This window comes from Chaetodon auriga, chromosome 10 (genome assembly GCF_051107435.1).
Source record: "Chaetodon auriga isolate fChaAug3 chromosome 10, fChaAug3.hap1, whole genome shotgun sequence".
NCBI classification, from domain to species: Eukaryota; Metazoa; Chordata; class Actinopteri; order Chaetodontiformes; family Chaetodontidae; genus Chaetodon; species Chaetodon auriga.
This window is the reverse complement of record NC_135083.1, coordinates 5,823,387-5,837,703: the sequence shown is the minus strand read 5'-3', so window position 1 is coordinate 5,837,703 and position 14,317 is coordinate 5,823,387. Positions and strand designations below refer to the sequence as shown.

The 14,317-nt window shown below is 43.2% G+C and overlaps 1 protein-coding gene across 1 annotated transcript; it reads right to left on the bottom strand.

Annotated features, from left to right (window-relative positions):
- Nucleotides 1-1,767: 1,767 nt before the first annotated feature.
- emilin3a (elastin microfibril interfacer 3a) lies at nucleotides 1,768-5,248 on the bottom strand. The gene is made up of 4 exons (XM_076740149.1): nucleotides 5,097-5,248; nucleotides 4,838-4,957; nucleotides 4,171-4,700; nucleotides 1,768-3,716 (listed from the first exon to the last, which is right to left on the bottom strand). The coding sequence occupies exons 1-4, from the start codon at nucleotides 5,246-5,248 to the stop codon at nucleotides 1,768-1,770; spliced, it is 2,751 nt and encodes a 916-aa protein (XP_076596264.1).
- Nucleotides 5,249-14,317: the final 9,069 nt, after the last annotated feature.

Genomic DNA, 14,317 nt, shown 5'->3' with positions numbered 1-14,317 from the left:
TCTGAGTCAGAGGAGACGAATTCGCCAGAGCCCCCGACTGCCCTTTCTGTCCGAGTGTCTACTTGGAAACAAACAAGATTAATGTGTTGTTTGGGCTTGTGAGAGGTGTGAACTTTAAGGAGTCATGGGAGGAATGCAGAAAATAAATAAGAAAATCCAAGCAATGACAGCGATGTAGCAGAGACCTGAAGTAATGTGGAACTAATGTGGTGTAGCAGAGAGAGAGTGGTATATTATTTCGTCTAAGAGTTTGTAGACAGCACCCTGGTATTCATTTTTTTTCTCTTTCATGGCATCTGTTCTTATCTCTGCACTTTAAGTAATGGACCGATGGTAGTTTGTAGGATATATGTGAAAGGTTGCCTCTGGAAGCAGGGGAATATCTCTGTCTTCCTCTCACTTTCTGTGTGTGTGTGCGTGCGTGTGTGCGTGCGTGTGTGCGTGCGCGCATGAACTGGCATCATTACCTAGGTTTATATTTGTGTCTCAAAATTGCTTCATCACTCAGCTCTTCCAACATAAATTTGCTGTCTATCTTTTCTGTCTGCCCTCCGTTCCTCCCTGGCATTTCCATAGTTATTATTCACCACATGTCTCGGGCTAAAACGTTTTCACACAGCAGTGGGCTCATCTCCCACATTGCTGTCATTTTAATGGTTGTTTGTCTGATAGGGGAACAGGAACTAACAGGGGAGGGTTATTAGCAAGGTCACCCATGGCCCTATTGTAACGTCCAATGAGACCTGTGCTCAGACAGCTGGCCTATTCCCTGCAGAAAGAATAAGATGTAGGCTATTGTACCGTAATGCTCCTCGTCTGCCTGTATCACCTTGGCGATAATGCCAATTTGCAGTTTTCTTCTGGCAAGCAAGAGCTTTCGCCATGAACTTGATATTTGGAAGGCAGACTAACATTATTCTGTGCATGAGCATAGCTTGAGTCAAGTCAAGCGTCCCTCGTCCCCAGCAGTCAACAGTATTAATGCTTCTCTATTGCTCTCTTGTGGTTGCCCCACTTCTCTGCATCAACACATCCATCTCTGAAGTGAAACCTGACTAGTTCCTGAAATGTATGGTTGGTGTTGTTTATTAAACCCAATTCAGACACCACAATAGTCTTTGATATTTTTTCTATTTGTACATACATTAAATATGTTTCATGTTTAACACCTCTTGTATGAAACGTCTTTTAACCAAGAAAGCCTGAAAGGTAACAGTAACAGTTTATTGGATTGACAGTACTGAAAGACCTTTAAATTATACTACATAAAGCTCGAAATGGGAACATTTTACAATCAGAATGGAAACTAATGTTCAAGAAGTGAAACAATATAAAAACATATCTTGTATACTCCTAGTCTAGACGTAAGAAAAATCAATACAAAAACTTAAACATGTAAACACTGTGAAAATGTTCATTTGAGATTTTTTGTAAGCTTTCCAGAAACAGTACAATAAGACAGGTGCAGTTTTGCCTCTTCTTCAATCACGGGGGGTCTAAATAATCGTCCGTCACAACAAACAGTTCATCTTAGCACCATCATGATTCAATTTCAAGACTCTGTGTTATTAGTGCAGTCAGAATTAGCTGCCATTTTCATTTTATATTGTAAAATAACTATGACCATCTTTGTTTCAGTGCAGGTTCAAAACCTTTGTATTTTACAATTCAAATAATAAGACAGGGTTTTATTGAACCCCCACACCAACTGCAGACTATTTATTCTCTTCTGTTCATTTTTTAAATCTATTGTCCATTTCAACTGAACTAATTCAGAGTGAAGGTGTCCCCTCGTCCCAGCTCTGCTTCCAGCTCTAAACTCTGTTGGGTTGGCTCTACCTTGGAGGTGCAATTTCTGAGTTCGCCTCTCAGCTCAGACAGCTGCTGAGCATGGCTGGAGAGAGTCCCATTGACTTGCAGGAGCAGTCCATTTGATTGTCCCTCCAACTCCTCCCTGATTCTCTCCAGGTCATCTGCCAAGTAATTTAGGCCCTTACACTGGCCCTCCACACTGGCAACACGCCCTCCAACCTCAGTTACCTGTTTCTGGACACCCAAAGCTGTGCTCCGGCAGCCCTGGACCTCCTGAGCTAACCGCCTCTTCATCTCCTGCAGCTCACCCTTAAGTCGGGTCAGTCGGCGCTCACCCGCCCCCAGCATGGAAGCCTGATGTCCAACCAGCTGGACCACACCTTTTATCTGCTGGGCCAGACGAGCCTCTCTCTCATGCCAGGAGCTGTTGGTTTGATTCACCTGGTGGACCACTGTCCCCAGGGATTTCTGGAGGCCTCTCAGGGTGTGGTTCACTGAATGGACATTGAATTTCAGTATTGTGAGCTCTCCCTGGATGGGATAATCTTCCCGTTGGTCCCTGAGGGTCAGATGCCTCAGGATGTCCTGCAGTGTCACATTGAGGCTATGCAAACGGTCATCTTGCACTTCCAGTATCTCCCTCACATTCTGCTCCTCTGCCAGGTTATCACTTGGCACAGCAGAGTCTCCTTGGATGGCAGATGGGTTTGGAGGTGAAGAACAGGAAGAGGAGCACAGAATCTCAAGGCTGTTGAGGTGCTTCTGCACTCTGTCCACATCCACCTCTAGTCTTCCTCGGAGGGACTCAAGCTCTGTCTCCAGAGTGGGAATAGCATGACCCTCCAGCAGTGCGGGTGCAGTGGCATTACCAAGCTCCTCCAAAGCTATCAGTAAACGGCCTTCCAGAGCCTTCAGCTTACTTTCCACTCTGGCCTCCAGGCCCTGTCCTGTCTCAGCTTTGTATGGGATACCACTCCTCCTTGCAGACTTGTCACCTTTTATCAATCCTGTCAGGTTGAGCTTGGCCTCTACATACCCCAGCCGCCCCTCTAACATTCCCTCAATGTGGTCCTTGTGTCCACCCAGCTCCACTCTCAGGTGCCCCTGGGACTGGTTGAGGCCTGCCACTGATGTTTCCAGCAGCTGCACTCTTTCAACCAATCCGCTCACTCTACCACAGCAGCTTTCTGTAGCCTTTAAACCATGCATCTGTGCCTGAAGGTTTCTCAGCTCTGTTCTCAAGTCTGTGGTACTTTCCTCCAGAGTGTCTTCCATCTGCTCCTGCCTCTCACCTTGTTCCCTCTGGCACTGACGACGCACATCCCCAGCTTTCTCCTCGCATCGACCCTCTGCACTCTCCACACGCTTCTCAAACCCACCAAGAATTTCTGTCCTGGCTACACTCAGCTTGGCATCCATTAATTTCTCCATATCTCTCTGTGTATTTCCCTCAAGATTGCTAGTGGAGTCTGATACCACTCCCACTCCATTTGACATCTTCTTCAGTGCTCCATCATGTCCAATAACTGTAGCTTTAAGTTCCTGCAGCTCTGCTGTCTTGGCTTGCAGCTCTGTCCTGAGTTCCTCTACCTTTCCATTCAGTTCTGAAAGGCCTGGAAACACGTGTTTGCCATCTAGTCCCTCTGTCTCAGGATCTCCCCCAGGAATCTCTACAAACCCTACAGTGGATGGACTAGAGGCTACAGCTGGAGCGGGAACAGGACCAGGGGCAGCAGAGAGCAGAGCTGACAGCATCCTATTGGCATCCTCTCTCAGTGAGGCTCGTAGACTTTCTTCCAGACCATTCACAGTCCCCCTCAGGGTCTCCAGACCCTGGTTTAGACGTTGTACATCCTCTTCCATTCGATATATTCGTTCCTCAGTCTCACTGTCTAGAACCTGGCCTGAGGAGAGAAAGATAAGCTGTTAACACTGGGACAAAAATAGTGCAATTTTGTACTTTCTTGTGATTTGCAGAAAACTGACCTTGTATACTGTACAGTTTGAATCCAGTTCAAAAGAAAATGATAAGCCTTTAAAGAGCACTATGTGACTCTGTTGCAAACCCTGACTAAAAAAGTTGGGACGCTGTATGAAACATAAATAATCACAGGATAAAATCATTTGTGAATGGACTGAGTTCAACAACAGTGGTTTTACAAAGTGTTCACATTTTGTTTTATGTTTCACACAGTGTCCTAACATTTTTCGATTTGTGTTTGTACTTTGTGAGGAAAAAACTGCATGCTCATTTTTGTTACCAATCCAGTATGAACACACTACATTATCAAACCCAGTATCCAGAAAAGCCAGAAAATCAGCGTGTAGTGTGGAATAAGGACCCACCTATGGTCTCACCCTCGGGCTGTTCACCAGCAGAGGGAGGCGGAGGCATTTCCTCTGGTATATGTTCCTCAGGTCCTTGGCCATGCTCATGCTCATGTTCATGCTCATGTTCTTGGTCATGCTCTGTGATATGTGGTTCCTGGTGCTCTGGCAGTGGCTCTGGCTCAGACGGAAAAGGCTCGAAGGAGGTGTCTGGGTAGGAGGACGACCTAGGAGGCCCGAAGTGGCGTATTGGGTAAGAGTTAAAATTGCTGTTGGGAGGACCTTTGGATTGACTCCATGGATTGGCCTTCACAACAGTATTAATAGGTGGGCCCTTGAACATGGGACCCTTGAACATGGGCCCTTTGTACTGTGGGCCCTTAAACTGTGGGCCTTTCATTGGCGGGCCCTTGAAAGGTGGCATCATTTTCATGGGGTGTTGGTAAACCGGATGTCCCTCCATACAGCCATAACCAGAGTACCCGGGACAACAGCGCCACTCCAGCTCTGTGACGGTTTTATGTGCCACCTTGTAGAGTGGTTTGTACAGCAGACGATACCTAAGGGAACATCCACCCATTAGTCCGAAACATACACTTGACTGTGGTATTTTTGTACCCTGAGGTGACATGAATTGTCTTTTATATTAAGGCAAATCTAGGCCTAAATATCAACATGAGAGATATTTTTTACTTACATGAGAGTTGGACATTTCTGACCCCAGGAACATTTGTTGTACTCAGCTTTTACATATGGGGCTGCCCCATCCTGCACGGTGAAGGACACTGTCTTTTCAGTTACATAGGCACAGTGGTTCCTTTCAGCGAGGAGACAAAAGATGACAGAATAAAGGTGAGATACATTATTATGGTTTCTAGTTTGCTTTGAAAATACAACATGATGTCACTCAAAGTGAAATGTAAATTACGATTTTAAGTGATGGAGACAGAACTTACTTGTGCCTGCTGGTGGGTTTCCCTTGGTCATGGTGTTGACTAAGCCCAGCTTTATACTGGGTAAACTGGAATGGTCTGTAGAACTTGGTTTCCGCCAGCGACAGAAATATAGTCATGACCACAAAAGGACTCACAGCCCTCACAAAATGCATCCTTGAATATCCACGCGTTAAAGGTCAAATGCTTAGAGAAAGGAGTCTTCAAACTGAGGTAAAGGTGATCTCACAGAAGAAAGAAGTGTTCCTCCATCAAGGGCGAATAATAGGCTAAATATTCCACTCCATTCACTTGATATGGAAATTATTAAATAGCCAAGCCTCTCAAAAGATATCTCAAAACACACAAAAAAAGGCTAAAAAAAAGAGACTTCAGTACCTGCAGTAAAACCTTTTTGGCTGTGCTATAAAGCAGAATGCCACCTTGTGTGTGTTGACCCTAAGTCTGGCTGTGGGTGTGGTGGACTGTGTTGGAGTGACAACAGTCCACTGTGAGTTTGGTGGACTACAGACGCCACTAATAGGGCTCTACTGGCACCATCTGCATATCTCCTCCCACTCACCTCCTCAAAGTAACACCTAAGTGACACTGGAGGAGAGAGGAGAGCCCTGACCTTCACAGTTAATGTTACTCCTGTGGTTTTCTGTCGTACTCAACTATATAGAAACCCCAGTTTTTATTATACATCTAGTTTGAAGGTTGTCTGTACCCGTCAGGGCAGAGGCTGAAGTCCCATGAGCTTTTTTCCCATGGTGACATCACCGGAAACCAGAGGGGAAATAGCACATCACATGCAGAGTGTACAAACGGGCCTTGTCCCCAAAATAGACCATTTTTTTTTTACATTTTGGAGTAATAGTGGAAATAAGTAATAGTCCAAGATGACAAGTGAATATAGTCAGCAGTTATTCATTTGTTCCTTAGAGTATGAAGAAGACTTACCCCATGTTCTGTATGAACCTTAAGTATACAGGCCTTTTTCATAGGGGACATTTTCACGTCACAGTCGAGAAACTAATAAAATTAATGATCGCTGAATTTCCTTTAGCTGCTTCAGGTTCAGGGTGTTGCTGTGGTCCACGCTGGCTCACTGTCACACTGTCATGGCTAACTGGAATACTTGAATAGAGCGGAGCCATCGTTAATGCTATTTCATAACAGCTCTGCTTTTCCTGCTCTGACAACTCAAAATGTTTGCAGTGAAAAAGGCTGCAGAGAGGTTGCTCCATTAAAAACCCACTGTGTGATATCATTCTCTCTAGTTGCTGTATCATCCTTAGAAAGACACACAGAAGAAAATATGTCATTGATTGTTAATGTCCTGCATGGAAGGAAGTATTCAGATCTTTTACTTAAGTAAAAGTAACAATACCACAGTGTAAGAGGTTACAAAGAAGTATAGAGTGGCATGAAATGGAAATACACAAGTATCTCAAAATTTAACTTCAGTACCAAATCACGTTTAATTTATGGTGTAAAATGGAGGAAAGTAAAAAATCTTCACATTTGAGAAACTGGAACCAGAGAATCTTTGTTTTTTTGTTATAATCAAGGATTTTAACCATTAATTGAGCATCAAAATTCTCATGTATATTGTCATATAGTGTGTGCTACCATACACAAAATATATAGTATTGTATGAATTCTGTATGGGAGTCCACATACACACTTTTTTCATGCTTTCTCATGCATGAACTGTAAGTATATTGTTGCAGTTATGTGATGGCTTGGCAGCCCCTGAAGTGAAATCTGTGAAACATCTTGAGCTCTTTTACTTCACACATGCACATTGACACAGCTTAAAGCCCGACCTAACAGCAAACCTCCAGGAACGGGAACAAATAAAAATAAATACCCTGAGCTGAAGGCTGTGACAGTACACACCCATGCCTGAGTGCCTTGCCCCACAAGCCCACACATTCATTCACAACACAAGTCTTTGTACAGTGAAATAAGTTCACCGCCCTGAGTATAGAAAGACGCCGCTCCCCTGTGTTACAGCCAGAACACTTTCCAGGTAAAGGCCAGTTAGATGGAGCCACATTTTCACTGCGTGCATTCATCAGGTTTCCAAGTGAAGTATAGAATTTATAATATCAGCGTTTGGAGGACAAACTGAGCACTTCTGTAAATAAAATCAAAGGCCTTAAATGCCCCTGTGCTAAGGTTAAGTTTTTGAAAGCTTTGATATTTCCTTTTGGCCTCTAAAACCGTTGATTACATTTCACTTTTCTCTCCAGTCCGTCCCTCTGTTCCATTACACGAGAGAGTGCAGAGCAGCATTAGGATGAGCGTGTCGTTCTTTTCCAAGGTAAAAGTCTACCTCATTATTAATATATCATTCGAAAGGCTGTCTGTGACTATGCAGACAGTCCAAAGGTGGATGAGGATGGAGCAGTCTGAAGGTCTTTGTTGTGTGTCTGACATTTGGACAGGTTTTTTTTTTTTTTTTTTTTTTGGTATGTGTGGTGGTGCAAAGTAATTAGTCAACCCGTTTTCATTCCCCACCGGTCACACGGACGCTTGGTCAGGACCTCGTGGCCTCACTTTTTAAGGGCCTGCGTACCCCTTTAGCCTCATTTTTCAAAGTGCAGAGTAATGATAGATGGATAGATGATAAATGTACTTATTTTAAGCCAGACTGTGATCTTTTCCCAGACCTAACCGAGTGGTTTTATTCTCTAAACCTACAGAAACAAAAATGCGACCGTTTCACAACATTAGCCACGTGTTTATTATTGTTCTCAGCAAGCTTTTATTTTGAAAGTCTAACCAGATGTTTCTAACCAGATGTTGCACATTTGTTATTGCTTACTTGATCTTGGAGACCTGCGATTGCAAAACTGACGCCAGAGGAGTCCCCAGAGCGGGACGGTGTCTGTATTTCAGAGAGAAATCTTCTGTGTTTTACTCCACTGCATTTATCTGACAGCTGAAAATAATCAGTGTCTGTTCGGGGCCCCTTGTGATGTTTCAGATGTCTGTAAGAAGTTTTGCATTTCCACCGAAGAGAGATTTCCTCTCTAAACTTTTTCAGATTTGTCATTTAAGCCATTGTTTGGGGCCTGAAGGAGACAAATTGTCCAGTATTTGAAAAAAAAAGGAAAAATTAGAAAAGATTTTGAACTCTCCCGTAAATCATCTCATGACCCCTGAGACTTATTGTGTGACCCTTTGGAGGGGCCTGACCCCTAGATTGGGAACCACTGGACTATAATATATAATTGTATATAAATGAATAAAAATAGGTCAACTTTTATCAGCCACAACAGTAAAAGCTGTTTACACATTGACGCATCGGTATCAGCGTCACCTTAAATCACTCACGAGGCCGTGAACCTGCAGAACGAGGACTTTTGATGCTTTAAGTAGATGATAATGATGATGATGATGATGATGATGATGATGTTGATGCTACTGTTACTGTGCTTTTTCTCAAGTGGGATTTGAATGAAGGACTTGCAGTGGAGGGTCCTTCCTCTCCCACTGAGCACATATATGTGCAGACCACCTCTTATGCCAGACGTTCTTGAAAAATGTTTTGCTGTGACCATTGTGACATGACCTCGTTTTGAACAAGAGCACCATTGTGTCCATTATTTTGGAGGGGTCTTCTGATTGACCCGTTTTAGATGCCGGCCCATTTCCTGTATCCTGTTTGTACCAGGGTCCCACCTCTTCTGCCTGGAAACACCCTGTTCAGTGCAGATACACAACAGTGTGAGTGTGTGTTTGTGTTACATATTCTCCGCGGGCTCTTTTAGCCTCTTGATTTGCAAACAAGCTCTCATTGTATCACGTGAAACATGTTGCAGGGCGCACAAGCGTCCAGGCTCGGACTTTCCGGTGCCGTTAAACAAGCGCAGCTTTATCCTGCAGGCCGCCGGCGGCTCCACCCAGAGTTTCCCTTGAATGGCATCACACAGTTACAGCTGTTTTAGCTTCCACTCACCTGCCCGTCATAACGCATACGTCAGACTTTTAGCCGTCTAGCACGGACCTATCCACATTACCGCGTTATGAGCAGGGTGAGGCCAAATTTGCCTGCATGAAACAACACCATGCATGAGTCTATGGAAGTCTGCGCAGCATATGGGGAGTTGCATTTGTGTTTATCCTGGTTTCTTTGTGTCTATTTAGATTTAACGCTAGTGGTCCACATTCTGAGCCGGCCTGTAAATCTCTTTATGTGTGTCTTTAGTCGGTGGGTTACTCGACTGTGTGGCTTTGGCAGTGCTTACCCAACAGTGTTGGCTCGAATAATATTTGCAAATCATTTCCAGCATTTGCTTTAACTTGGATGGACTAACAAATGAGCTGGAGCATGATCCAAAGAGTATGAAAGATTTATAACTTTTTAACTTTTCGTCCTGCACTGAAGTCTACCTAACCAGAGCGATGAGCCCGAGGAAACCTTTCTGTGAACATTGTGTGGCACAGATCTCCAGGCAGCGTATGATGCTAGTTTCTGAATACTCCATGTTCACCTATCAATGGCTGTAACCTGACAGGGAGAAACACATAATACATTCATGCATGAACATCAGAGGAAAGAACATGAAGCTTTTATTCATCAGATGAAGAAGAAACATTGAAAATGCAGGTTTAGAAACTGCTTGAAGTTCCATCTAATTTGCAGCATTGTGTGTTTTAAAGTGGCCTAAACCTGCTGTATGTCCTCACAGCCATGTAAAAGAACAAACAAGAGGAATTGATCACAACACCTCACAAACCTGAACCTTGTTTCGATGCTTTTTTAGCCACTAAATGCAGGATTGTTCTGACGTAGTTTAATCTCTTTGAGGATATTTCTGAGTGGATTTTTTTAGCTTTTGGTACTTGTAAAAGAATTAATTCTGAGGCGTCACCATCTTAAGAATTCAGTCTTTAATTAAGACAAATGTTGGCCTGAACAAACCCAATTTGGTGGCCAGAGGTCTCACTTCACACGTTAGCCAGGAAGTTTAGTTTCGTTTGCTGTTGCCAGACTCTCATGGCGGTGTGTACACATCTGGAGACGACCAACACGCGCACACACACGCACACACACACACACGATCAGCTTTTGAGCTTTCTGTTCTTTGTGCCATGGTCGTTAATGCATTCCGATTTTCATGATGTTTCTCTTTGATTTCTTACACACATCTAAGTTGAATTTACTTTTTCTAAGAATTTGGACAGAAGGCCAAACCAGATCGTTTTCATTGCTTTGGCACAATTTGTTCAACGTCCACATCTTTCAGAATTAATTCATTCTTTTCTCGCTAAATTAAACCAACAGTAACACATGATTTGCAGCCTGTATAGTTTTATGAGCCCATTTTACATTTGTAAAACTTAAGTTCAACACCAAATTCAGTACTGATACTGGACTGAAACCAAAATATGTACATTTAAAAAAAAAAAAAATCTAAACAATGGACCCCAGGCAGACGAGCGGCCGCTTTGTGGAAGCTGATGAGGATGTGCATAGAGAGCAAAAGGAAATTAAAGTGGCTGAATATTTTTTAGCGCCCTGGCCTCAGATAAGATGCCCCTTCAGGATAGTTGGGCAATGGAAAATACTGGCTGGAGATCTGAATTGCATTGAAATTGCTTCCATTATGTATGTCCACAGTATGTAAATAGGCAGATAACTGTATACAGAGAGATGGATAAACTGATCGTTTTTGTGCTGCAGTGCTGATTCTGTAGCATATCGTGGCTTTTCTGATCCATCCATTTGTGAGTTTCAAGGCCTGAAACAAACAGCAAACCAACACACATCGTTATGGAAAATACAAGCGATGCCATTCATGACTGTGATAGAGTGATGGCTGATGTATTAAAAGCCAAAATTGTACATTTTATAATGCTGTGTTCAGTAGTTTTACATCATGGTGAGTTGCTTTCGAGGACTACAGTATGGAATGTGTTAAGTAATTGTGGCTTTGTTGATATGCTAATGAGCAGTGGTTGAATGTTGCTCAGTACCAGCACAGAGTGACACTGCCCCCCTGTGTTGGCGACTGGTTAAATTTAAAGAGAAGCGGCACCTCGGTCTCTCACCCTGTCTCTCTTCCAAATCCTCTGACTTAGTTCTTATCAACACTATTACACAAATGAGTAAAGTCATTGCTAAATAAGAAACCGCTAACTCTGCCCGAGCCCTCGGTGCCAGTGCCAGCAGGAGCTGTTTAATGTATGGACTGAAAAATGATAGGCCGGGTAGGATTTTCTGGATCAGTCTGCAATGACCAGAAAAATAAGTGATGAAAAAGAATTCCTTTGTTAAACATTAAAACAAAAGGCAGTAGCCGAGTGTAAACCTCAAATGTATACTATTAATATTTGAGGCTCTTTGATGTCCCCTCCTGTGGAAACGATTAATTCAAGCAGTCCCTTTCATCTTTTCGCGCTCTAACCAGGCCAAATGTGTCCGTGCTTAAAGTTTAAGAGCAGCCCCAAAGCTCCAGTGGCTGTTTCCTCAGAAACGTGCAGAAACTACTCAAACCCCCACCCTGCCAGCTGAACTCAGACCAGTCACCTGGGTTTACAGTCCCATGAGCAGTTTGTGGTGTAACGGGGATCAACTACTGCCACTGTTTTGGAAGATCAGGCTGAAAGAGAAGACCACTGCGAGTATTTCAAGCATCGATTGTGGGAGGATGTTGGAGAATATTTGGCAGATGTTTTTATCTTGTGTGGAGTCATTTCAAATAAACATCAATCACATGATGCGATATCAAAAGCAGCAGGGAGCTTCGTCTTGCATCCACTCTTGGCATCTTTTGGTTTTTATAAACCCAGAGAGGGAGTGTTAAATCAGGACATTCACAGCACGCAGAACGACGCACCATCACGAACTGGAATGCTGTTGGTATTGTGAGCGCGCCTGTAACTAGGAATACTGGACCTTATGGGCGTTCTGGGCCCCATTCACCTTCCCCTCATCCTCAAACTACCTGTTACCTGTGTGATGCGGAGATGATGCAGCCCCATGAGAAAATTAAAATTCTCTGTTCAGGTCTAAATATGTCAAATTCCCAAGAGTCTTGAAATATATTTCCATTGATGTACTTCCTTTATTTACAGCCTATGTTTGCCGTGAATGCTATGTCACATTTAAAATGCCTTAAAGGACCAGTTTGACATTTTGGGAAATACACTTATTCCCTCTTTAGATGGGTCAATACTACTCTCATGGTGTTTGCTTTAAATATGAAGCTGGAGCCAGCAGCCGGTTAGCTTAGCTTAGCATAATGACTTGAAATGGGGGGAAACTGCTAGCTAGAAAACTGTACTTTAAGATGTTTCCACGTGAATGCAGTTAACTTAAAAAAAATCATTAAGACCAGTTCTGAATCAAAGTGTGACTCCAAGAATCGAAATTAAATCATGAGATTGCCAATGACCCCCCCCCCCCCCCCCCACAATACCATGCATTATTGATTAAACTACCAAACAGTTTAATAAGCAGCTTTCATTGGCTCTGCTGAGACCAGCTGTAACATTCAAAAGCTGCTTAACACTGATACATCTGTATGTCTTCAGATACGACTGTTTTTGGTACATTTTATTGATAATATAGAAAAATTACTTAAGTAATATTGCAGATGCAGGTCTTTTACTTGTAACGGTGTATTTTGACACTGTAATATTATTTACTTTTGGCTAAGTAAATACTTCCTCCACCACTGGTGGTGCAGTGAATAAACATGTTTCCCAAAATGACAAACTATCCCTTTGAACGTTGAGAACGGAGGTGTTGAAGTAAATCTGAGGCAGATCAAACACTAACCTGTTGTATATCTCTGTGTTTGTTCAGTCTTTACATTTATTTGACGTCTCTCAACAGTGAGAGTTTACACTGATTTGTTTGCATGTCTATGCTCCACTAGGGGGCGCTGCACCATCTGTGGCTGTGATCTGCATTTTAACTCAGATTAATGCTGCTTAGCCTGAGCATGTTCAGGTGCTTGTGAAAACATTATTTTTATTTTCCTCGGAAGTCCACAGGTGGTTGAGCTTGTGCTGAGACAGTGTGCAGACACGCTGTGACGACAGAACACCTGCACAGACTCACGCACAGGTGCCACACACAACCCCGTTTGGTGTCATGTGCTACCTCGATCTCGCTCATCAGCTTTCATCATCACGCTTCGCACCACGCCGGCCCCCTGCCAAAATCTGCCTCGGGAGGACGGTCGTGTTTCAGCCTGAAAATCTGTTTTTCTTCCAGTGTGATAACACAAACAGCTGCAGTGTCAGAGTTCTGCTCGCTGTTTCGCAGATTTCAACCAGATTTCAAATCCAGAGCAGCCTGATGTAAAATTATGAGATATTTATGAATATACAGATGAGATCCACAAAATGTAATTCAGTCCAGGCCCTTCATGGGCAGCCCCCCCCCCCCCCCCAAAAGCTCCAGTAAGATTTGTAGCAGTGGATAAACAAAACTCAGTTTGCCCTCCTTTTGTATTTTAATATATATCTTTATGAATGCCTTGTCTCATCCCTCCGCTGATACTCCGTGGATTCAGAGAGTACAGATGATGGAGCATGAAACTTACTACCTATATGTGGAAAACTCATCTTTGCCCTCACTGTTGATGCTCGGTTGGACACCACCAGTCATTTAAACAAAGGTCAGTTAAAGAGAGGTCAGGATTATTATGATAAATGGCAAAAGTTGGAATTATTTATTAATGGGAGTTAAATTTTTTCTGAAATGCCTCCTGTTTTCCTCCCTTTTTCTTTCACTTTGGATGAATACTGAAACTCATTTCTGTGCCAGCAGCCTTGTAGTTCACTCATGCCCCAAACTCCTTCTGTTGAGTTTTTGCTCATTTGTATTCTTCTAGCCTTTTTATTTCCCTTTTCACTTAAGTTTGGAAAATAATGACATTGTAATTTGACAAAAAGGGATATAATTTATTGCTTTTTGAATGATTATTCTTTATTCCTACAATGAATAATTTCTATCTAGTAGATTTCAGCCAAGGCCTCAGTCTCTGTGGTATTATAATTAACAGCTGAGGTGGTTTGAGGTTATGTTGTGATGCTGTGATGTCCATAAACTGGAGGTCATAGGTCACCGAATCCACCACCATCCATCCTTTTTCTGTAAGATATGTGACCGGTGAAGTAACCGGCAGGTGGGAGCGGGATCGGCGCTCGCTCATATCTGCCTTGATGTCCTGCAGCTCTTCTGGACAAACCTCACATAGAGGGTCCATCGCACA